Source organism: Miniopterus schreibersii (assembly GCF_964146895.1).
Source record: "Miniopterus schreibersii genome assembly, chromosome: 8".
Lineage (NCBI taxonomy): Eukaryota > Metazoa > Chordata > Mammalia > Chiroptera > Miniopteridae > Miniopterus > Miniopterus schreibersii.
Genome location: NC_138109.1, coordinates 6,830,460 through 6,856,797, shown reverse-complemented (window position 1 = coordinate 6,856,797; position 26,338 = coordinate 6,830,460). Strand labels below are relative to the sequence as shown.

At 43.4% G+C, this 26,338-nt stretch overlaps 1 protein-coding gene across 11 annotated transcripts in view; it reads right to left on the bottom strand.

Moving 5' to 3' along the window:
* RERE (arginine-glutamic acid dipeptide repeats) overlaps window positions 1-26,338 on the bottom strand; it is a 346,780-nt gene that overhangs the window by 10,773 nt on the left and 309,669 nt on the right. For all 11 annotated transcript variants that reach the window (XM_081143853.1, XM_081143854.1, XM_081143855.1 and 8 more), the window contains 2 exons: window positions 1,064-1,226; window positions 76-168 (listed from right to left, as the gene is read on the bottom strand). In XM_081143853.1, coding sequence (XP_080999979.1) covers window positions 76-168; window positions 1,064-1,226 — 256 coding nt within the window. The remainder of the gene's footprint in view (window positions 1-75; window positions 169-1,063; window positions 1,227-26,338) is intronic.

The window sequence follows — 26,338 nt, the reverse complement described above, 5'->3', positions numbered from 1 at the left end:
AAGTAGAGTAAAATTTCCAACTTTCTCCAGTGACCCTGAAGCACAACAAGATGCCAATGTCAAAGCCCCACTCACTGGTGCTGAAGCAGTGGCGGCAGGCGTACCCCTTCAGCTCCTGCTCGCTGTCCTCACTGTCAAAGTCGTCCTCGCTGGCAGAGCTCAGGTCCACTGGGCATGGTAGGCACACAATAGGGTGGGGGACCCGTCACACTTGGTCTGCCCCAGGCTCTGAGCCACAGTCAGAGTGGCCCAGTAGGCTGAGGTCGGGACACTGAATTCCTCAGGGTCAGCCATCAGAACAAAGAACTTGTGTGTGAAGAGTGGGGGGTGGGGGGGTACCTGCTAGATTGTTGGGGGCTGATGTCACACCTGAAACTTGGGTGGTGGGCACTGATACACACAACCAGTGAATATGAACAGGGTAAAGAGCATCCATGGGGCCTTCCTGACACATGCAGGCACCCTAAGGACCTGCCTCTCTGCTAAGTGTCACCCTGCCAGTGCTAGATGACCAGATGGCTTCTTGTTTGCATGTGCAACTTAAGCAACCCTTGGAGGTCCATGCTCTGGATTCTACTGCTGCATCCTAGTGTTTAGGGGTTAACAGGTGTGGACTTCACTGTCATATAGCACATCACACTGGGGCCAAGAAGAAGAGCTTGGTGTGGCAGGACGAAAAAGAAAACATGTTAATCTGATCTTATTGCTACCATGATACATGTGCAATGAAAACTCTAAATAGCACACAGTCCACTAAGTGGAAGACCTCCTCTGAAGTTATCAAAACACCTCAGGCCAAGGCCAAGACTTACATTTTTGTAAAAACTTAAAATGTTCTTTTTACTAGAAAAATTTAAATGAACAAATAATTTGTAAACTGTCCTACCACATCCCAAGTCAGCGTGACACTCAGGCCAGGCTGAGCACATGCACATCGACATGCACGTGACCACATGGTTCCCTGGGTCATCGACTCCGGCCCGCACTGTGAGAAGGACGCCTCTGAGTGCAGACCCAGAACTGGCACACAATGTGTGGTGCGTTTGAAAAGTGCCCCACTTACAGAATTCACTGGAGGGAGGTCTGGAAGGTGTGTTGACAGGTGTGGATGCTGTACGGGTCTTAATCCTCCTGAACACAGCCTGTCTGCGGTGCCTACGATGGGCCCGGGAGCTGGCTGCTTCTGGGGTTTTCTTCCAGTGGTAATAAAAGGTGATCAGTTCTCCCTGCAAGAAAGAAGGGCTGGCTGTGAGGGAAGTGTCCAGAGGGACTTGGCTTTTCCCTGTCCCATTCTGTTGGGAGTAGGAGCTGGGTTTGTAACAGCTAAACTGGAGACCAGGACAAAGAACAGTTTGCTCCTGGAGTTGTGAGGGGCTTGCTCAAGACACTCCTGCTGAGCTGCACGAAAGCTGGGCAAATGGGGCCTGTCGTCTCAGTCCAGTACAGCATAACTTCTAGACATCAGGAACATCCATTCATTAACAACTATTTGTGGGTGCCTACTAAACGCCAGATGCCACCACTGTTCCATGCACTAGAGGTGCATTAATAATTCTTGCCCTCTAACTGTGTGTGTGTGTACAAGGTCAGTCTTCAAGGCAAAAGGAGCTACTCTTTTCATGGCCTAGCAGAAAGAGCGCCAAGGCATCTTTGTAAAAAATATAGCACCTTTGGCACCTCTTCTCCAGGGACAGCAGACATATCATACACACAAATGGGTGAATGACATTCAGCTAACCCTGGTTGACAAAGGACCGATTTCTTAAAAACAAACATCCCAAGATAAAAAAACCACTTAAAGCTGCGAGAGAGCTGAGATCACATTGATCTTCTCTAATTAAATAAATATTGTGGAAAGTCAATTAACTTGGCAGACGACCATATCCTGGGAAGTCATGGGGGGGGGGGGGGGCTGCACCTGCATCCCAGGGTGGGAATACCACTGTGGCCCAGGAAAGGCACACTGCCTCGTGAATGGAGGAGCCAAGAAAGAGAAGAAAAGATTGTGTTCCCCAGTGACCTGAGATCTAGCCGGAAATATTAGTGTAGGGAGGACCGAAATAGACAAAAGAAGTGCAGATACCGCATAACAGAGTGCCCAATCAGACGAGGTTTCATTAAAAACACTCCGGAAGACTTGAGACACAATGACAGTAAGTTGGTAGAGAAGTGGGTAGATTTTTGGTGGGGAAATGGCTTCTGCAAAACAGGTAATGTGTGTGTGCTAAGTACTCACTACTCAAGAGTTGGATTCTATGTCTGTGTATTTTCTAAGGAGGACCACAGTTGTCATCAGAGCCTAAAAGGATCAGCATAAGCATATAGCATGTATCTCTTAGAGATGTGGTTTTTTTCCCAAACACCAGTGAACAAAATGCTAGTGACTGCCAATATTTAATAGGTGAAGCCTGGCCCAAGGCCAAGGAGACTAGCCACCACTCCAGCCCCTTTTTGGTTCCATGAGAGGGTAACTGAACAACAGGGGAAATTTAGAGACTGTCCTTGAATTTCTGACTTGTTTTTCTATCACAGTTATTCTGCAAATGCAGGATAATTGTCCCTGTGGTGACTGGAGCATCCTGAGCCCCTAGGCCATGATACCAGAACCTCCTGGCTCCTGCCTCCTGCTTTTCTACTTCCTACCTTCCTGACCTGGAATGTCATTTATCTATACTGATCTTTTGGTGCTGGCTGGCTGGAGGGAACAAACTCATAAATCCACTAAACTAAGAGACATGTGCCAACAAGAAACTGATCTGGCTCTGGTTTTCCTATGAAAAAATATAGAACAGAAGTCAAAGCAGGTCACTGTCACCCCTCAAACACTTTGTCAGAGTGGCATGCTCATCAGTTCAGAAGGGCAACAGGTGTAGTAAATCAGAGCCCAATTCCGAAGGTGGAAGGAAGGATGAGAAGACCCAACGTGATTCCTCCCACCTCTTCCTTCAGTGGAAGTCGTTTCAGGGCCAGTGGGTGATAGAAGGAAATAAAAATGGGAGGAAAAATCGGGTGGGAGGGGAGCCACCAGGGTTTCTGTCCAACCTCAGTCTTACTTCAAGGCTATTAAAAAGCAGTTACCCTGACATTTCTACGTAGCAGTGATCTGTAACGCAATACTGCCTCACATGGTTACCAGGGATTAGTTCTATTTCTCAAATATGAATGTTTCGAAAAAATTTCAATGGTTTTAAAAGATGGCATAACTTGCAGATTAAAAGAGGGGAAGCCAGAGTTCAGCAAGGCTACGAGACTTGCCCAACGCTAGACACCAGACAGAAAAGGGCACAGGAAAAGCCCAGGTTCACAACTCTAAACCTTCTGTCCTGCACAGTGTCCTCCTTGAGCATGTGAGAAAATCAGGACATGGAAAAGAAACCTAATGCTGAAATAAACATCAACTTCTGGTCACCATTTAAGGAATAGCTTTTAAAAAAGAATGGGACCAGAAAAGATTCCATCATTGGAGTGCCAAGGATCAAAATGACCAAGCCAAAAGGACCTTCCCTCCCCTGTAAGTCTAAAATTAGTTGATGAGAAAATGAAAGAATCTAAATATCAAAATTCAAGAAAGATGGGAAAAGTCACATCCTAGAAATGTAAAATGGTCAAACTACTTTGTAAAGCTGTTTGGAAATTATCTGAAAGCTAAACAAACATTTACCATATGACCCAGCAATTATTCCACTCCTGGGTGTTTACCCGAAAGAAATAAAAACATGTGCTCATGCAAAGACTTTTACACAAATATTCACAGAAACAATCCAGATGCCCCCCGAACAGGAGAATGGACAAACACTGCAGTACACCTTTCCACTGGAATACTACTTGGTAGTGAAGAGGAACAAACCACTGATACACAACACGGACAAATCTGAACAGCATCGTGTTGAATGAAAGCAGCCAGACACAGAAGGGCACATACTGTATGATTCTATTCTAAACAAGACAAACTGTCATCACAGAAAGGAAGTCAGTGGTTGCCTGGAGTCTGGAGAGTAGGAAAACTGCTTATAAAAGGACACCAGGAAACCTTTTGGGGTAATGGGAATATTCTACAAATCAACTGTAGTATTTACATGGATATACACATGTCAAATTTCACTGAACTGTGCACTTAAAGTGTGTACATTCTTATGATAGATAAAAAGTTGACTGGAAAATAAATACATAAGTAAAAGTCCAGGACAGGTTTTATGAGCTGCCTCTCAACCACTGTAATGTCTAGGAAGGGAGTAAACACTGGAATGGAGCAAATCCAGGGGGATTAGAAACAGCACAGTGGTGACTGCATGGGTGGCTAGGTCTTGAGCACAAACAAAAGAACACAGCAGGGAAAGCATTGGTTCTACAAATAGGGAGTGAAGCAGCTCAAGCCTCACCAGGAATGAAGTCAATTGAACTTTAATCAAACATGCATAGTGTGTTCTACAGAGACCCGCGGCACATAAATTCAGGCAACAAAAGCTGCTGCGGAAATCAATAGCTTACCGAAACATTAACACAGGCAACCATTGATCAAACGGCAGCTCCGCAAAGGCAGCCTTGCAAATTAGCTCCTGCTTTTGCTTGCAAGCAAACACAGAGGTATAAATGTTGTCAACATGAATGGCCTATAATGACCATTTTGTTCCCTGCGCTCTCACCTCATCTCACAACAAGGCCTCACAGGCAACACACCTCACATCTCAAAACTATAATTGTACATGGCACAGGGAACTAAACTGGTTTAGTGCTTGGGCACAATGGGAATGAAAGGGAGTGCAGCCATCCCCACCCACCAGCACTATGAGTCACAGCTCTTGCCAAGAGAAGTGTTCAAACCCACTGGACTCTACTTAGCAGATTCTCTCTCTCTCTTTCCTCTCTCCCCTCACCCCATCTTTCTCCCCAACTCCTTTGCCTTTTCTTTTTGGTGGTGGTGGTAAGTCCTCTGGATTTTACTGACAGGTCATATGCACAAAGCCACTGGCAATAAGAGACTGGCTCTGGATTTTGGTAGCAGCCCCCTGCCCTCTGCAGGCTCTCTACCAACCCCCAGGCAACCCTCTCAGCCAGTGTTGGAGAACTAGGCAACATAAGGTTTCTCAGATTTCCCATCAAAATAAAAACAGGGGGTAGGTGGTACCATGAAGGAGACAGCCTGACTGGGCCTTCTTCCAGCCTACAACAGGTCCATTTACCTGCAGGCATGTGGTAGGTAGAAACATGACTGCTCTTTAATATCCCTCGGGCACTGCAACGCTAAGAGAGGGAACCTGTGACCTTCTCCTGCCCAATCAATTTCTTTTTTAAAGTTAAGATACATTACATACATGTCTTCTCTCTCAGAGGGACCATGGGGAAATGAAAGCATAGAACAAAGCGCTGAAGAAGGAAGGTACTGTAAGCATTTCAAGTATTAGAGGCTCATTCTGATCAGCAAGCTTGTCTGTCCATAGTACTGAGCATAGTGGCAGGTTCCCCACGTCCCAGGTTCTCTTATGCCTTAGTCCAGCACTAACTCCTCAGACAGGAGCTCTCTGGGGGGATTATGTGATGTTAGCTGGTTCCATGTTAGAAGCATAAGGATATATCCAAGATTGAGCACAAATGTTCGTGATTATATTATTGCCAAAACTACCCAAAGAAGTCTGGATACCTGATGGGGTGTGTGTGTGTGTGCTAGATAAGTTCCAGAGGCCCCAGCACACAGAGTCCAAGGTGCTTGCAGCCTGCCACCTACTGTCATGTCTTCTCTTATGAGCCGAGGAAGGCCTCGTTCTTCAGAAATAACCCTGTATACACACACCCTTGCAAGTCAGTGCAGAGATGCTATATTCCTTTACCTTCCATCCCCACAACATTGGTTCTGTGACCAGCAGGAAAAAATGACGACCACTGGTCTTACAGTTAGGCTAAGGAAGACTCTGGAAAACCAGCTTCCTCCTACTTATACAAATAAAAATGGGGATGCAGGAATTAATTTATCCAGGTCCCTGCACTAGGGAGTGCCCAGGTGCAAGCCTCAGGAGGTATCCAATAGAAGCTGCCCACAGCCGGTGAGGGAAAGCATCAGCTAATCTCTTCTTTGCCATCAAAATTTCAAAAGGCTTCCTCTGTGGGCCAAGCACCGCCCACTAAAAAGAGAGGGCAGCAGAGGAGATGGGAGATATGGAGGGAGGCGTGGAAGCTGCTCATGGATAATGGCATTATAAATATATATGCATCTTTGTGAAGCTATTTTACAGGCCCTTTTCAGGCTCACCTACCATTGTCAGCTGAGCGGACTGCAATCACGCGACGGGACAGACCCCCCATGTGGCAGGGCAGGCACATGCACCTGGTGTGTGCATCTGACACACCCCACTTGCAGGATGAGAAAGTGAGCATTTAGAAGACATTCTCTTAATTCTTTAAGACATATATTAACTGTTCCAATGCCAAATATTTTCATATTAACATGTAGAGAAAGCACAGCTTAATGATCTCTGTGCAATGCCTTAAGTCTACATGCTAATGTAGAATTAGTTAGAATCAAGGTGCTCTGCTAAAACTTTTGTTTTGAAGAATCCTTCAGTTACCATCTGGCTCCTCTTTGGTGGTCCAGAAAAAAAGAGGAAAGAAATACACCACTTAATTTCTGTGTAGAATGGAGAGATCTAAACCCCCCCCCCCCTTTTTTTTAAAGGTGTTTATTTCCAAGGAGAAGTTCCAGGAAGCAATGAAACAAGGGCCAAAACCAAGTAGGGGCAGGAGGGAGAAGGAAACATGGCATAGAGTTGCTTCTCAGACTGTGTTTCCCCAACCCAGGGTCCTAAGAAAATGAGACTCTGCTCCAGGAGCCTGTCCGGGAAGCCTGCATGAGACATGTCCCCTGGGAAGAGCTGCTCTAACTGCAGTGCTGTGACCCTGCAGCTCAGCCCTCTGATTTCCATGACCACCCTGCCTGGGAATTACAGCTGCATTGTTTCTTGGCAAAAATTATTAATTCAAGGGTAGTGAAGCAAGTCAATAAAATTTCCTGGCACAGACTCCTATGCAAGTCATTCTTTCCTTTCACTCCCTGAGGAGTCAAGGGCTGGATCTGACAACTGTTCAGAACATGTGAGGTGAGAAGCTGGGCATTGGGTACAACCATCAGCTATGTTTAGGAACAGCCACTTTGACACAGCTTTTTCCAGAAGGCAACTGGTTGTCTTCCAGCAACGACTATGGTAATTAAAGTGGTGCTCTCCTGGGCTCCTTCTTTTGTTAACCAACCGAATCCCCTAATATCTAAAGGAGCCCTGACACTGACAGTGGCTCTGCTGCTGATGGTTAAAAACCACCTCTGTGATCTCAGAGTGCATTTGGTAGAATGATGATCTGGAAGTCACACAGGAGAATCAAAGCCTCCTGCATGCACAAGGCGGAAAAGGCACCTGATCTAAGAATCTAATATGCAGCACAAGAGGAAGCCTGATGGGGGGCTCATAGGGGGACAGCTGCTTCTGGGAAGACAATCCCTCCTACCTACCCTCCAACTCCACTCCTGGGGAAAGACGAAGGGAAGGGAGGACTCTGGAAGTACATGAAGGTCTCCTGGGTTTCACTTGTAATGATGAAGCCACACGAACATGGTCCTTGAGGTGTTCCTGAATCAGGAACTCCTCCTCCCACCCCCAATTAAAAAAAAAAATCCCAATTGGGCAAAATTACCTTTCATTTCATTTATTACCAGTACATTTGTACATTGTGAAGGAACCAGAACAGACTTAGTGTGTGTTGTTTTTTTCCAACCAAAATTGTAATTAGATTTCCTAAGCTCTATATTGCTTTTGTGGCTGACCTCAGCCACCTGCAGATCCTACCTTTGGTCCCCACCTCCACTTGGATGTCCAGAATTGAGGTCCTGGCCTGGCCTGTCCTCTCTCCCACAGACACTACGTCAGTCTTCCTAAAGCCCAGCTCTGACCTTATCACCTACCTCTCTCCAAGTTCTCTGAAGGCTCCTCAAGGCCAACAGAACAAAGGCCCAGCTGCCTCGCAACTTCTTCCAGGCATTTCTCTCTGTCCCCAGCAGACATTCCCCACCACTCACGGCCTTTGACTTACGCCAAACAAGATGGCCAGCCTGCTGTTCCTCAGGGCTTTTCTTCTGCTGGTGGGATGCAGCCCTATGAACCCCTCACCACTCTGTCCCCTCAGTGTCTAAGTCTAGGTCCTCCTCATGACTTAGGTTGTCACAGATGTCACCATCTCCTTGAAGCCTTCCTTTCCCCCTTTCTACAACCACCAGAGATCATCCTGAGGTCGCTTTCACTACCCCTCCATTGCTGCCTCTCTCCTGTATATACAGACTCTGCCTTGGACTGTCGTCATGAATGTGCCAGTCCGACTCCCCATGTCTGTGACCACTTCATCTGACAACAGAGGTCAGACAACATCTTGAATATAATGAGTACTCACTAAACTTTTGACAAAATGAGTATTTTGTGAGAATAAAAATCACCTGAAATTTACCCTAAAGGAAAAAACTTTTGAGAAATAGATACAAGATTACCAATTTTTTATTTTGCCAAATAAAGTCATTAAAAATAACTGCCTCTTGCACTTGCCATTATTTCATAAAAGAAATGACACTTTATTTCTAAAAAGTAGGAAAGACAGGCAATCTCCAAATAAAGAGGTCCTTAATTTTAGTGTTATGAAAAATGACTACATTGTTATTATTTTTCATCTCCCATGGGCCAGTAAAAACTAATCCACGTGCCTGCGCCGGAGTTTGGAAGCAGCTGCTCTAAAGGCAGCCGTCTTGGACTGGCAGAAGGGTGGGCTTAGGAATCGCATGCCACCAGTTCCTCACTTGGGGCTTTATTTACAAACCAACAAACCACGTTTTACTGGGCTACAAAAATCTACCATGATGATAGCTAAGCACTATATATACTTTCCATACCATAATATCTTTAATCTTCTTGGTACCTAATAAATATCTTCATTGTCCCTGCTTTACAAAGGAGAAAACCAAGGCACAGGGAAACAAGTCACGTTGTCAAGCCCACACATGTGACTGCCCTGGGGGTCTGGTTCCAGAGTCTTATGATCTTAACTATGAAATACCGGGAAATAGTCATCTAATGCTTTTCTAAGCCAGAGGCTCAAATTTTGGTTATCTTTTATCTGTGGAATTCAGTGCAACAGCATCTTAAACCTCTTATCTGGACACTAGTTATGGCCTAAAAGCACAAAAGAGCACAGTACACTCCTGATTCGCCTCAGGGTGGAACCACCCGCAGCACCCAGGAATTACAGAACCTGAAGCAACTTCAGGGGCTCAAGATTGGACACACATTTGGTAGGTAGAAGTGCACAATCAGCATTATGCACAAGCCTAAAAGAAAATTTCCACTTCCCCACACCAATAACAAACTCCATGGACTGTGAGAAAGACCCTGGGAGCCCACCATGAGCACTCCCTTCACAACCTGCTCACTAGGCCTCACTGACCTACTTTTGTCTCTGGGCTACATATGTTGCTTATGCTACAGGAGAAGCTCACTGACCTACTTTTGTCTCAGCTACAAATGTCACAGAGATGCGCCAAGCAAGTGGCCTTCATAGGCCTCTTGACCCAAAGGCAGTGACTCGTCCTTTCCTGAGGAAAGCTGAGTTTAGATTAAACAGAGTCCCTCAAGAAAAGACTTCTGCACATTACAAAGCATCTTTCCAAACTATCTTCATCTAGAAGAATCTAAAGCAGTGGCGTCGAACTGGGCTCAAAACCATGGAGGTGACCTAAGGGTCGCTGGGGTGGCTCTCCTGAACCTCCATACACTTGTTGCTACCTGTCCAAGCAGCTCCATTAAAAACCTATCTATCACTCAAGCAACGGCAAAGGATTTTCCACTTAACCAAAAAGAACAATAAAAAAATAAATGACAGATATGGCAATGACTCGTTTGAAAACAGAGGTCAAAGCTATCACAAGTTGGTCTAAAGCCCAGCCTCAACTGAGGGCTCCCAGCCACGTGTGGGGCCCACAGAAGCCTGGCAGTCCTGACAGAGCGACAAGCCTGGCCTTCACTGAACAGAAAATGCACACACAGCACCACTTGGGGGCCTTTATTTTTGGTTTTACTGAGCTGTTTGTTTAAGCGAAGACTGTTAACGTTGTAAATATAATAATGCCAACACCAGGAGCCTAGTTTTCTCTGTAGAGCCTCCCAAACCCCAAGAATTCATTCGCTGAAATCAGTTTTCTTTCCTACAAGCTGAATACTTCATTATTTCCTGAATTCATTTTATTGGAGTTCAGCAACAGGGCAAGTGGGATTTCACTGCCGCTAGTTCTATCACCAAGTCACCCTTCTTAATATTTTCTAGTTCCTATAACAAAACCACGTTTCTACAGCAAAGGTTTGGAGGAGAGAGAGAGCAGAAGGAAAAAAAAGCCATAAAACTGTTAAAACCGCCATTCTCCATCTCGTAAACATTTTTCTATTTATCGGCCTTTCATTATATGTGCAATCTTATTATCCCTGCACACTATCAAAGTGACATCCGTCAGGGTCACCCTATAAAATATACATTGACACTGTAACATTTAATGACGGAACGGGACAGAAGATGAAGGATGGGAGCGGGTGGCATGCTGCAGGATGTTTTAAGGGATCATCGCTTATATCTGTGCATTTCCCGAGGTAATAATTGAATGACAGGGGCTGGAGGGAAATCCATTTTTGAGCTCAGAAAGTACAGTTAGGAGAAAAATGTTTTTGTATTGGAAGCATATAATGACTGCCAGGAAATGAGAACAGCACTCTAGCAACATTGCTTCTTATATTTTATGGTTTTTATGGACACAAAGCAAATTATCAAGTACAATCCATTTCTGCAAGTTGAATTTTAAAATAAAGAACAGACTCCCTCATTACAAAGAAAGGAGGGAAAAGGGTATTTAATTTTGTCACTGTATCACATTTGTTTAATAAAAGGAGAAGCAAAGATTACTCTTCAAAGCACAAAAACACAATTACAATACCACATCTTCCTGCTTAGGTATAAAACACGCCATCTATCACCTGAATTTTGGACTTAGTGGGCAAAGCACTCTGACCTCAGTAGCTGGATGGTCCTAGGGTCTCCAAAAGATGGTTCTGGGTTACCCATCCCAACATGCACACCATAGTTTAGAAAATAAACACGATGTAATCCACCAGAGGTCTGGGATGTAGCTTATGAAAATAACATGCGGGTCCCCTAATCACAGTTTGAGATGTGGGATCCGAAGGCTCACTGCTGCTGGTTCCTATCTAGGTCTTCCCAAGGGTTCCTGTTGGAGGTTGGCTGGCTCCCCTACCCCATGTGTACACGAATGGGTGTGGAGCCTATAGGGCACAATGGGGCTGATTGCCCAGAGGAGAGCTGGAGTTTCCTTGGCCATTCAATACGCATCTTGAAAAAAGATGGATGGCTCTAGATCTCTGAAATAAACTATGTGGTAAGGAAGACTCTAGGGTTATTTGGGATCTCTTCCCTCCAGTGTAGTATGGCACAAACTTACAATTAGCATGCCTTATATTAAAATCCTCACAATTCTTGTTCTGAAGACAAACCACCAATGCTATCATCACAGGTGACCTCAGTCACCTGACTCTAGCACCCCCCTTCCCTGGACTGATGTGGGTGTAGGAGGAAGAGGTATGGCAAAGTGCTCCTGGGGATACCTTAACACCCCCCCCCCCCAAATTTTACATTGAGATTGATTTGAGACATGAAGGTGTTCTTGGTCTGCTCTTAAGAAGTAATTTTTCCTTCACGCCCCATGTGTTGCTGAAGAGTCACTCTTGGGCATTAACCATCTCTAACAAAAAGTCACACAAAGAGACGAACTCTGAATTCTTATTACTCAAAACTAAGATCCCAGGAACAACTCTAAAAAGTCAACAAACTTATTAATTTCAGAGCTCTAAAAGCATAATAGTTTCCACTTGCAGAAAGCCTTAAACGTTAGCCTTTATCCATTCTCCTTCACTTCCCAAAAGAAGCCAAAGTCCTTTGGAGAAACTTCTCTGTGTGGCGACTTCAGACATGAGCTCTTGGTCAAGAAGCTCTACTGTGCTGGCAGAGGAGAAGCCAGGGCAGAGAACTGGATTTTCAAAGACATGTTCCTCGGGGCCTTGGTCCTGAACAAGCTGCTCTGACACCGGTCAGGACTCCTGCAGCCTCCATCTCTAACTATATTCACCCTCGGACGAAGGGGGCTGGTGGCTTTCCCATATATCTTGCCTGCCCAGCCCCTCACTGCAGACTCCTGGATGCCTTTCTCCTGGTTGCCTTTAGCCCACTCCCCAGCTCCATCGGTGGTAATCCTAGCCATCTTTTAGGGCATCTTGTCAAAACATGCCCCTGCATACACACTATCTTTCCTGACCCACAGGGAGTGAGTTTCTCACGAGTCTTTCCACAAATACCAACTCTCTTGCTTAGTCGCAGGCCCTTGTATGGCTCAGATGTCACTGAATCTGATGGAATCCTAAGTTATATATGGTTACAGCTGAACCTTCCTCTAAGGAGTCAGTGAGAACCGGAAAGGGTCAGAGGCTCAAAGCTAGGAGAAAGAAAGCACGCCTTCCTCCAGGGTGACGGAGCACACAGGCTTTCTGCCGACAGATACCAGGAGGCTCTGGGATTATGCTTTCACGCTAGCTGTTCTGCTAGACTCTTAAAGAAACAAAACACAACCAAAAAAGGACAGCCTGCCGGGCTGTAGCCTGGTGCACCAATGGTGACAAGTCACTGCCCAGGACAGTATCTATACTTCCAGAGTTTGGCTGCAGTGATCTCAGGTTCACCTCTGTGCCCACAAGTATCCCAATGTCAGCAGAACCAGGTAGCACTCAAAGCTCCCTCCTCATAGATGAGAAAATTCACTTCCCAGTTTAGGCTGTGGTTTGGTAATCTTGGTCAAGTGGTCAACATGTGTGGGGGGTGGGATGGGTATGCTACTGAGAAAAATGGAGGAAACAGTGTCTCATTGCCCATTCAGCCTTTCTCAAGTGGAGTTCCTCATGTGAACCATAGAACTTAGAAAATGAGGGACTATTTTCTCAATTCTCTTAAGAATGAAACATAACTAGTACCATCCCAGATAAACAAGAAATATGTTAGTACATTATATGCAACGGATGCTTAGCATACTAGGCTTAACTCTCAGAATTCAGAATGAGAAAGGCAGCCAGTGGCTGTGCAATCCTGACTGGTTACCTACCCCCTCTGGGAGGGCCTGTTTTTTTATTTTTAAAATGATGAAAAATAATAGCACCCCATTCACTGCACTCTGGTATTAAGAAGAGCTGATGCACATACAACAATTGGTACAGTGCTATCTATTGTAAAAGACACGTAAATGTTGGCACTTATTAATATTTGATGTGCGAGACCAGGACAAAGGAAAGATCCCAGTGGTGGTGAATGGCAGCAATGCTTACTTGTTTGCTTGACTGCAAAATAACTGCACCACTGTCACAGATAAAACACCAAGTCCTAAGTAAGAGAAAGCAAACAGACTCAGTATTTCTAGAAACAACAGAAGCATTAAATATTTTAAAAATCTGACTCAAAAAAAGCAGAACTGAGCTGAACTGGGTGAAAAAAATATAATTATATTTAAGAAGAAACAAGGATCAGAACAGTTTGAATGCTTATAGTGGCCCAGGAGCTGAACTGGCTGGATTTCCAGGCTGGCTACACCCTTCCCTGGGAGTCGGGCACAGTCGAGCTTGGGTAAGACCAGGAACATCACCAGTGTGTCCAAACAAGACCCACACACCCACGTCAGCACCACTGACTTCCAATGACCACTTCTCATGGGTATGCTCACTAACCTATATCCAGCATAAATCCAGACACTGTGAGCCGGAATGTACCTCTGGAATCCAGTAACACGTAGGGCTTTCTCTGCCTGCATCCCTAGTTCTGTACCGAGTCCTTTCCAGTCCTCCATCATTAGCGATGTGTTTATGGGAAGGCTAAGTAACCTCTTGGAGACTCCATTTTCTCTTCTGCATACAAGGGATGGTGCAACAGCAGCTTACTCCTTACTGCTATTATTTTTCACGGTTGTGGGTAGGATTAAATGCTCAAGACAGGTCTGGCACATATGCTCAATAAATGATAACTATTACTTTTACTGTTTTCATTTGGGAAAAGTACTAGTTTAATAGAATGATCTCTTAAATGACTTTCTTCCTCTATCATGTCTCCCCCACAAAACTACAGGTACTTCATATAGTCAAAGAACAAGACAGTGAATGACAATGCTATTTTGGGCAAGTTCACAGTAGGAAAGATAACTCAGGTTACAGAGATCCACATTCTCCCTGATGGGCCCAAATGGAACCATCAGAGCAACACATGCCTACCTAACAGCCTCACTGAGGCAGCTTACACAGCCTTGTCTCTGCCTAGCCCAGGCTTGTCCTCAGATGATCAGCAAGATAATGAGAACACACAGTATCGTTAAGCACTTCAGGAGGAATGAGAACAAAATCCAAGAGAATGTTCTGCTAATCTGTAGCAGGCTACTCCGGGGCTTATCAACTGTGTCGACACTGCAATGCAGAACTGGCTTTGATGGACAGATTAAAAAGGTCCAGCTTGGGGCACTTGCAACAACCCATTATTTAATTTCATGACACCATAACTCTACTCTACAACTGCCAAAGAACATGTACTTAGGTTAAATATTATACCTAACTATAATGAACTCTATTGCTGAACTTTAAAAATATTCTCTTGTAATAGTGTGGAACAAACTAGTGTCATAAACACTCTAGTGAGGATGAAAATTGCTGGTGTGGATCACAAACTCCTTAAGCACAAAGAAAGTCTGAAAGACTCTCCAGACGTTTATGTTAAAAAGAATTTGTGTTTCTAATGCTGAGCTGAGGATGGAAACAAGTGTTGTACAACTCACTGTATCACCCTCAAAGCATGCTTGGGCCCACGGACTGAGGGGTCGTGGCCTCTACAATCTGCTCCGCACTGTGGTTGTCCCTCTGCCCCTCTGTGCTGTGTGTAGTCAGGTGTGTGAGCTGGGACATCTGTGAAGTTCAGTCCACCCAGAATTGTACATCTCCTCTTCCACTGTCCCAGCTTTTCCTCCCAGGACACAATGTCAGTTCCTGAATGCTTTCCTGCTACAGGGTTGTGCTGACGGGTCCAGAAAATTAATGTGCTGCTCTGGAGGGACTGGGCACTAAGTCACCTACATCCTAACACAGCACTAATAAGAAGAGTAGGGATCCTCTCCTGGGAACTAAAGCAATCATTTCCACAGTGACTCACATGCAGCAACAAATAAAGAGGTTCACTGCTTAAGGCAACAGCAGAGACAAGAGGTTGTAAACTAACCCCAGATAAGAGGAAAATTGGCCTGATGAGTATCACTTAAAAATTCTCGTCACTCGTGATCTGGATCAGAAAGGCTCTGATGCCACAACCAGATGCTTTGAAGGGATTTTCTTTGCTCTCTCTAGTTATAGGAAACACCACAAGTTGTACACTTTTATTCAATTGTTCCTGAGAGGCGATTAATAAAGAAGACAGGCTACATGTTTTTTAGTCCAATGACTTAATTCTAAGAAGATCCAGCTAAACTGTACATCTCACCCCTGTGGGTAGGAGAGAGAATGGAATGTGCTTCATGTTGGGTAATAGAGGTTAACAAGGGCCATCAATATGCCAATCAGGGCGTATTTCTCAACTGATGAAATGACCACTGTCACTCACTAAGAGTCTAAGAATGAACCCCGAGCAGTCTGGACAAGTCCTGCTCGCCACGTCCTCCTCTGGGCCTGGGCCTGCCTGCCCATCGGCGGTCCTGAAAGGCTATTTCCACCACCACCAGTCTTGGGGCCTCTTCCATTCCTGGAATTCTTAGGAAGACTAGGTCAAGTGTGGTCTTGGGCCTATGCTATTCCTTAGAGAAAGCACACTGTTCTAGACTGTATTTTACAATTTAACATGTTCATTGTTTAAAAACCAAATCAAAATGGATCACACATATAAATAAATAGTTGAGTGAATAATACTAATACCTGCCATAGTACAGTGCTAAGTTGATTATTAACATCCAAGGGTCTGCTTGCCTTTTGCCCAGCTTGAGGGTCAGGTTTCCTCAGGAGGCCTCAGGGAAAGCATAGCTGAATCACAAATGATCCAGGAAGACCTGGTTTAACTCATAAATACTGAGGGGCGGGTGTGTGTGAAGGCCAGCATGGAGCTTCAAATTCTGCTTTGTCACTTCACAAAGGAAGCACAGGAATTCCATGGGTGCCAAAAAGGACCCTTAAGTACATGAGATAATGCTGTACCTTCTAGCTCCTGGTGGCAAAACAAAACAATGCAATATAAAATAAGCCTGTGGCCCGAAGGGGCCTGATCTGGGTGAACTTCAGCCCCCCAAAATCCTGGGTCAGAGTCAAAAGAAATGCAAAGTAAGTAGGAGCAGTTTCCAAGCTGGTAAGGAAAGGAACTTATATGAATTTAATGTGCACTCTTGTGCCCACTGATTAAAATATCAGCATATTTAAGAACACTGGTGATACTCTGGTTAACCTCTTCTTAAAATTATTCTTTAGAGTCAGTAAGACAAAAATAAAAAATATTACTGTTCATCCTGTAAAAATCTAAAAAAGAAAATAGAGCCAAGAAAACTTCCCAGGAACCTCTCTCATTCCAGCCAAGATACACTTCCCACATGTGGCCGTTAACAATAGTAAGAGCATTCACGAGGTACTATCAACTCATGCGGCACTGTCCCATAGACATTACGCCACAGCAGCAAGGCTTCCCACTCCACAGGACTGGCTCTGAATCGTAGCCAAGGCAGAATAGCAAACAGCCAGAGTTTCCTCTTTGGAGGCAGCAAACTGAGCAGTGGCCCCAAATTCTTAGGGCTGGATTTTCAAGCAAAGATCACCTCAAAGACGTAACACAGGAGACAAAGATTTTGAAATCTATTCCATATTCTCTCAAGAGAAGGCTGCAACTTCGGATGCTGGAAATAGAGCGGAGAAGCATTTTATTAACGTGACTTGGAGGGGCTGTCCAAGCAGTAAAGGGAGGAATAAGGAAAGCCCCAAAATGCAAGTGGATTTGGGGTGCAGTGCGACACGATTCCATTCAAAACCCCAAATGGTAGGTTTGTGGAACAAGAAAAGTTGTTTCTAAAAACTTTTAAAAAGAGCAAAGGGCCAATAAAAAAGTTTTCTTGAAAAAGAACAATGAGGCAGGGGACCCACCTCACCACATACCAACATCGGCTCTAACGCCAGGAAGTGAGGGGCTGGCCCAAGGGCTAAAGAGACCAATGGGACAAAACAGGACCCAGAAACAGAACCACACATTTCTGGAAATTTCATTTTTGACATAATGGCAATACAAATTAAAAAAAAACACACCCAAAAACTGTTCTGCTATCTCACACCAAACAATAACCAATTTCAGGGGATTAATGCCTTTAACGCGAAAAGCAAAATTATAAAACTTTCGAAAGACAATAAATATAAGGAGCCTGCCATTACAACCATAAAGAAAGATTTCTTAAACAATACACTCCAATCATAAAGACTGGTAAGTTTAACTACATTAAAATTAAGAACATATGAGTTCTATCATAAGCCACAAACTAGATGTAGATATTTGCAACATACATTATTTAAAATAAGGAGTTATCCACAACTTACAAATCAAATAGAAAAGTCAATTCAATTCCATGTCCTTCATAGAAGAAACAAATAGCCAATTAACACATTACAAGATGCCGAATACTACTGAGGTATTTTAAACTCACAATATTGGCAAACATTTTAATGCTTATCAACTGTTGGCAAGGATATGACATTACCATACCCCTTACATACAGCTAGAAAAAAAACTGGCTTCATTTAGTAAAATAGAAGCTATGCATAACCTAGAAATTGTATTCCTAGTTCTAAAGAATCCCTTTTGCATACACACCAGGAAACATATAGAAGAACATTCACAGAACTGTTTGCAATAGCAAAATGCTGGAATGAACTGAAATGTCCATCAACAGCAGAAAAGAGAAGTAAAAATATGTTACATTCATACAATGCTATGAACTACTGCAGAACTACACATGATATAGCTGAATCTCAGGATAAAAATGAAAAAAGCGATGCAGAGGTACATTCTTCCTCTGTGAGTCCATTTACATAAAGTTAAGAAACATGTAAAACTAAACAATATATTGTGTCAGGATACAAATGTTTGAGGCAAAACCATAAAGAAAAGGAAGGGGGTTAAAAGAGAACATTCAAGATAGTGACCATCTCTGAGTAGAGAAGATGGGGGTTGGACTGGGGAGGAACGCTCCCTGCAATCTTACACCTCCTGGTAGCACATGGGAATTCGTTGTGTTCTTATTTCTATACAAAAAACTTTTTTTTAAAAAATATTCTTTATTGATTTCAGAGAGAGGAAAGGAGAGGGAGAGAGAGAGACAGAAACATCAATGATGAGAGAGTCACTGATCGGCTGCCGAGGCTGCGCAACCCGGGCATGTGCCCTGACCGGGAACTGACCCCAATCCCCTGGATCCTAGGTCGACGCTCAACCGCTGAGCCACGCCCGGCTGGGCTACAAAACACATTTTTTATAAAGGTTCTTTTGTAATTCTACAATATTTACTAGAACAATGGGGGGGGGGGGGAAACAACCCAGATGATCAAACCTTCCAATTCTGCCACTTGAAAAGGTTTCTCATCTCTAGAGAGCATTTGGAAGTTACATGCAAGTACTTCCAGGTCACTCGACAGCCTGGTGAGGGGCTTATTCTGCCCCTGCTCACTGCCTGCTAACAGTCTCCTCTACCTGCTCTTACTCCTCCCACAGCATACCCACCGCAGGGCTGCTTACACCGTGCTTTCCTGCTTTTACCTGTGTGCGAGCTCTTCACATGCAAACGTGGGCCTCAGGTCTGACCTTTCCTGTCCTTATTGGCCCCAGTGCTAGAATCACTGTTTTCTGGAGTGTTGTAGTATCTTAAGAAAGTGTGGTGCTTATGAAATGACACTCTTTAGAGACGATGTGTGTGCTGAGAAAGGTGAAATGAAGTGCCCCCACCCTTTAGTCTACAAAAATTATTCAAATGAGCTTAAAATAGGCCAAGCTACTAGAAAAGGCCAAAAACAACTATCTACAGATTTCAACAGTGTCCACAGGACAAGAAGTCTAAAGTTGTGCAAAAAATACGTCTCTGAACTCAAGTCAACCCACTTCAGGTGTAAAACCTGGAAAACTGAACATGTACCTGGAGAGACAGGGTACTAGGCCCTCATCCCCAGCACCCGCTGTGTGTGCCATGTCACTGGCCTGCTCTTTAGTCACAGCCATTTCAGAACCCTCCTGGCCATCCCATTCATTTGGTTAAAGATTATTTTTGTTGCCTGGCTCAGCGAATACACCTACGCTAGTGAAGCCCAGCAGGGGCAGACAAGCGCACCAGAGCCAAGGTTGCTGCCTGGTTTCTCAACTCCCACTCCTGGCCTGCTACAACCATTTTCCATACTGCATCTTAAAAAATAAATAATAGAAAGAAAAAACTACTCTGATATTACTTCCCTGTTTGAAATTCTTTAATGGCTTATCATGTTACTTAGCATAAAAACATGATGAGGTGTTTAGGAGCATGGATTCTGAAGCCAGGCTGCCTGAAATAAAATCTCGACTCTGTTACTTTATAAACTTGGACGGGTTACATAGCCCCGAGTCTATGAGGTGAATGAATCAATGCATACAAAGCACCGAGAGCGGCCCCTGACACCCAGAGGCCCTCGGGACATGCTATGACTACTGCTGGAGCCCTGAGGGCCCCCACCTGACTCTCCCCATCACTTCAGCCCCAATGCCCCACCCTACACTTACTTCCTTTCAGTTCTACCTGAGATCTAAGCTCATCCCATTCCAGGGCTCAGTTCAGGCTGGTCCGTTGCCCTGAGGGGAGGTGGGGGGGTGTCTTCTGATTCCACCCTTCCCCCTTCACCCCTGGGGTGTTAATTTAAATGAAACACCTTCAAGCATATTTTTATTAAAGTTAGGTCATCACTCTGTTATATATGGTGGGGCAAAAGTAGGTTTACAGTTGTGAGTACACGGAACAGTTTATTCTTATATTATTATTTGTTAATTATTATATTATTTTCCATATGAACTATAAACCTATTTTTGCCCCCCCCCATATATCCAGTACTGTGTGTGTGTGTGTGTGTGTGTGTGTGTATGTATGTATACACACACACAGAGCAGGTCCTCAAATAATGTCATTTTGTTCAACATCATTATAATGTTGATGAGAGAGAAAAAAACACAATAAAAAACGATTCCTGGCCAGGACCCTGTCTGTGGACGTGGAAGGAACGTCCTCCCCATATCTGCGTGGGTTTTCTCTGGGTACTCGGTTTTCTTCCAAATCTCAAACATGTGCATGTTAGACAAACTGGTGTGTCTGCACTGTGTCCCAGTCTGAGTGAGTGTAGGTGTGGGCATGAGTGGCCCTGGGATGGAATGGTGTCCTATCCAGGGTGGGTCCCACCTGGCGCCCTGGGTTGACACGATAGACTCCAGCAACCCTCAACCCTGAACTGGAATTAGCAGCTGGAAAAAAATTATCTTACTTTTTATATTAATATTTCTTAAATGTATGTAGCTCACATTAAAAATAAATGTTTAATATCAGTAGTGTTTTGGGTCTTTATTTAGGAGTTTGGTCATGTTTTTGTGACCAGAAATATGCCCTAGGAACTTAACTTTTATTTATATCAACTAGCCTATTGTAAAACTGGTTTCATTATATGTCCCTTCTCTTAAAGCCACAGTTTCCAAGAATCTATCTGATGCTAAGTGAGGACTTACTGTATATACTTAAGGGATTACTCACTTAATCTGCTGTCATCCTAGATTTAAAACTCCATGAACCAGGGAATGTACCTTTAGTTGAGTGCTATCCTTCTAGCATCTAACACAATGTTCAGCATTCCGTCATTTAATTCCAACTTGATTTCTCTTTTACAAAATAACCTAAAGAATCATTTATATGCTCAGGGGATTACAAGTTCAGCATAATGCCTCATTCTTTCAGATAAGAAATTTCAGAGGGCACTGTAAGAAATAGAAATCAACATAACATCATATAGTTTAAAAATCAAAAAAGTCTAATCTAACCAAATCCTTCCTTTATCTTTTTAGTCTGGTATTTTTACCTAACCTGGACACTGAATATCTATAACAAGCTTAGGAAGGAACCCTTTTCCCTCTTCCCTGGGTCTCATTTAACACCTCCATCCTTCCCTTCAGTAGCTTTACATTGGGTCCCAAAGCCTTAAGGATTCACACTGGTGGTGGGGTTCATGTATAAGAGTTGTGGAGACCCCCAGGCGGAAGTTCTGGCCAGCACTTGCTCAGCCAGGACACCCAGAGTAAACCTCTGCTGCAAGGCTGTGGGGAAAACACTTCTATCAACTGGGTCCATCTTATCTGGAAAATTACAAATCCAGGAGGTATGTTTGTGATTAAAGTTTCAGACATTTGTGAGGCGACACTGACCAATGCAAGTTACTTGCACAAAAGGACACAGCAGCAGAGAACAGGATGTGCCATCTCTGCAATCATTTTCAAGGGTCTGTTTTATAGAAAACAATGTAAGAATTCTAACCTATGTAGAGCATGGTTAGAAATATAGCTGGACACTACCCAGCCAAGATGTGCACTAAAAAGGTAATGAAGTTCACCGTGAAGTATGAGGAACACACGGTGGGCCTACTCACAATAAGGAATAGAGAGAGACGCTCAGACAGCACAACAGGATTAGTACCTAAGTAACCAGGCATGTGACCTACCCAACAGCGTATTTCTTTGCCAGATATTGTCCAACACTTTGAACTACTCTGTCTTACCTTTCCAGAGATTTCTGTGAATTTTTAGTTTGAAGGCTTTTCCTTAATTTCACTAATTGTTCTGGAAGGATTCAATTTAACAGTTCTGATCTCCACCCCCATTAAAGGAAATAAGTGTCAGAGAAGATGCAGTGTACCATTTGATGAGGCCTGAGCCACAGCATCTGCATCTTCTGGGCTCTTCCAATTGGAGCCATAGCATGACAGCAAGCACTGGCCTGGGACCTTCTTTAGACAGTCTAAAAACTTGATCAACTGCTCTGTGTCAACACTCCCCCCCTTTTCATGTCTCATTTTAATCTACTGATAAAGTGGGGGCTAATTTCTGGCCCCAAGGGTCAGGATGCTTTAGTAATAAAACAGAATGTTCTGTGTTACTGGCATACTGGGCCCTCCCGACGAAGGTAAGAAAAAATAATAACCCTCCACTCAGACACACCCAGAATTAGCAACTAAATGAACCAGAGACAATTTAATCAGTGAAAGTTTAATGGCATCAAATTAATTATGAATTTACTAGTTTCCTGGAAAAAATGAAAACTTTATAAACTGGAGTTTAAAATCTCTCAAGATATTAAAATGTAAGGATAGTTTTGTAAATTCTCATTGGCTCTGTTTATAATCTGGAGAGCTACTAGAAGCGCAAGGAACAGTCTTCAGCCTAAAGACTGACCACCACTGATGTCTACGTGTAACTTCCAGAGCAGTAATCCTCTGCAGCACACTCTAAGGAACACCACTGATTTCTCTATTAAGGGTCCCTGAGAGTTTGAAGACAGCCAGAGGGAGGGATGATGGATAATACTTTGGGAAGACCAAATCAACTGCATTTCTTAACATTCTAAATTTCAATTTCTAATTCAAGTACTCTAACTACATAGGCAGGACAGAGCCAAAATCCAACATAAATTCACATAATTCATCTTGGGCACACAATACTGTTCCAGAGCTCTCCCTGTTATTACCTGAGGAGTGTAACAGAAATCATGATTAAAAGTAAATAAAATAAAAATAAAAAGTGAGCCAAACAAAGTATATACAATTCCAAAATGTGCTATTTTGAGTAACATTTTTTTTGCTTTTCAGAGTCTCAAAATATTTTAGATTTGACGACTACATAAGGGTAAGATCTTTTGGACCATCCAGCACTACTCAATTAATCCCACAGCTGTCCTAGGATTTAAGTCACATTATCTCCATTTAGAGATGAGAAAACTAAAATGAAGGGCAACCAAGTAGCTTGTACAAGGACAGAAAGAGTGAAAGAAGGTTACCGCAGAGACTACAAACTCATCAGTCATGGAATCTCACCCCAGAGAAAAATGTTTACTACCACTCAGTGCCTCGAGGTGGAATGAGCAAGTAAAAAGTGATGACAAATCACAGATCTGAGTCTCTGCTCCTAGGGGAATATTGCCTAACTGCTTCAGAAGTCTGTCATAAAGATGAAATGAGATAAACTATGTGAAACTGCTCTGTCATCCACAGAGCCCATCCCACGTGTCTTTACTGTATCTCCATGTACAGTGATCACACAGTCACACTTGTTTTTTTTATTAGACTACAAACATTTTAACAGTAGAAGAAAATATCCTACTCATTTTTGTATTTTTAGCATCTACCTAAAAAGTCTCCCACACAGGTGCTCAAATGTCTATTGAGTGATTGGCTGACAATAAATACGTGTAAATAAAATAAGAAAGAAAATACATTTTAGGGGCCATTCAAAAAGCATTCAATGAAGGAAGTTTGTTAACTTAGTAATAAACCTTTACACAAGGTATCTAGCATTTCCCTTAATAAGAGACTGCACTTTACCTCTCTCCTCCGTCCAAAATAAATCAAGCACTAAGAAACTAAAAATAAACTTTATAATATGAAAGACTGAGCAATTTCCTCTTTGGCTTGTTTGCATTACTAGTTTAGGGCAAAAGGAACCGTATTTCCTGCTCAGCTGTGCAGGCACCTGAGGACACTTGAGGCCAGAGGAGAGAACCAGGTGGAGGGCAGCCTGAGTCTGAAGAGCAGCCTGTCCGCTCAGGACTTTGAACAAGGTGCTTTGAAGAAACAATGTCAAACTAATCAGTACATTTTTGTAAATAGGTTAATTTCCAAATTCTTTTGTGGTGACATAAGACATTTGTGTTTTTAAACGGGGGGGAAAGACCCAACAGCATTCAAATAAATGCTTGTAATGGGAGGACAGCAGTACAGATCAGGGCCCTTCACACCTGGGTTAGCTGATGAGGTATTTGGATCGAATTAGACAGCGAAAGCCCAAAGAAAATGGGGACACAAACTGGAGAAGGAATGCTCATAATTTCATTTTAGTATTTATTATTCGACTCTGACAAGGCCCCAGGGTCAGCTACCACTCTCTGCTTCCACTTAACAAGTCTTCAAGCCAGTGCTAAGAGCCTTAACAATTTGCAAGAAGGCACAAACAACTGGGCTTACAGCCCTGGCCAGGTGGCTCAGTTGGTTGGAGTGTTGTCCTGTGCACCAAAAGGTGGTGGGTTCGATTCTAGGTCAGGGGACATACCTGGGTAGCCAGATCGGTCCCCAGTCTGGGTGCCATACGGAGGCAGAGGAGGCCGATCAGTTTCTCTCTCACGTTGATGTCCCTCCCCCTTCCTTAAAATCAATGAAAAACATCCTCGGATTAAAAAAGAACACCAACCAACTGGGCATACAGATCTCTAGGCAACACATGATAATTGCTGTCCTCAGGAACACACAAACTCCCATCACAGTGTTTGTGGGGAGGCCCAGGGGCAGGGCTGCTGTGGGATAGCTTGAGGTCTATTCTGTGATGACACTGTTTCCATGTGGCACAAACTTGAACCCCAGCTTCTAGATCTGAATTCAATGTGAGGCTTGTTGTCCATACCCAAATTCAAAAGATGATAAAGGTGTCCATGAACATGACTTGAGGTGTATGAAAACACACATACAAAGTGCCTGTCCTCTTGGGATCAGTCCCCTATAATCAGATCTTACTCTTGACTAGAGTGAAGGAATTTGGGAGGAATGCAACTGAATCCTAAAAACTGCTTGGCTACGAGCAGGCTTTTCACATGCTCTTCAGCTGTGAATAACAATGAAAGCAGCCAGGAGTCTAAGAAATCTGGTTGAACTCTAACAGTATGAAGGATCAGCCACTACTCCTTTGTACTTACACTTCCAAAGGTAAAATCAAACTCAAAATTAACTACTTTGAAGTATACAATTCAGAAGTATTTAGTACATTCACAATGTGTGCAGCCATCACCTCTATCTAACTCCAAGACACTCTCATCACCCCAAAGGGGACCCCATACCCTTCATTAAGTGTCCAAATCAAGTTTAAGGAAAAAAACCTAATGGATTCATTGCGATTATGGCATTGTTTTCTCCACAAAGTATTGGTTTATTCATTTTCAACAGCACATTTTATTTTAAAGGTAAGGAAAATTCAAAGAGTAGTGGGGAGTAATACCCAGAAATATTTTTTCCAGTCAGCAGTGTGATTTTCTACCCATCTGGTAAGACAACTATGGTGAACAAAGTGTGTGCCCTCCCTGGGAGGAAATAACAGCAGCCAACACTAAATGACTATTTACCACGTGACAGATACTGTGCAACACAGTGGCTAAGACTGGCTTTCTGCAGCCACACTGTCCAAGTTTAAGCTCTGAACTGTGTGTACTTCTGGACAAACTAATGTAACCTTTCTGCCTCCGTTTCCTCAGGAGTAATAGGAAGAGAGTACTGACTTCAATAGTGCTTACAGCTCATGCAGCTGCTATGAAGATTAAACAACTTAAGTGCTAAATATAGCTCCTGGACATAAGAGCTCAATTTATGTTACCTGTAATCACTGCCGCCTTATTTAACTTTCACTATGAGGGAGGTGACAACTCCTTGAAGGAGGTTCTAACTGTGCCCCCATTCTACTAGTGAGTAACCTAAATTCCCCAGTATCGGAGCAACTTATCAAAAGCCCCAGGGAATGAGTGGCAGAGCTGGGCTTTGAACCCAACTGTCTGCTTATCAACGATGCTGTTCTACCACAGAACAAAAACTTCCTTGTCACATTTACCAAACTAAGCAAAATCACAATTGAAAGTAAAAACGTAAAAAACTCAATGTATTTGAAATAAATGGACAAGACCCCAAAATAAGACAATGCTGTTCATCAAGGAAAAAAAGTCCAAAACCTGGAAATGAGAAATAATTTAAATGCTCAAAATTGGAAGTGTCTTTTTAAAATACAACCATAAAAAATGATGACACAGATGCATGTCTAATGTAAAACATCACAGGTAACAAAATGGTAGGTTACAAAACAGAAAGAGGCCATTTCTGTTGAAAATACTGAGTGCACCTAAACTTAAGTGCACTCAGATTTTAACTAA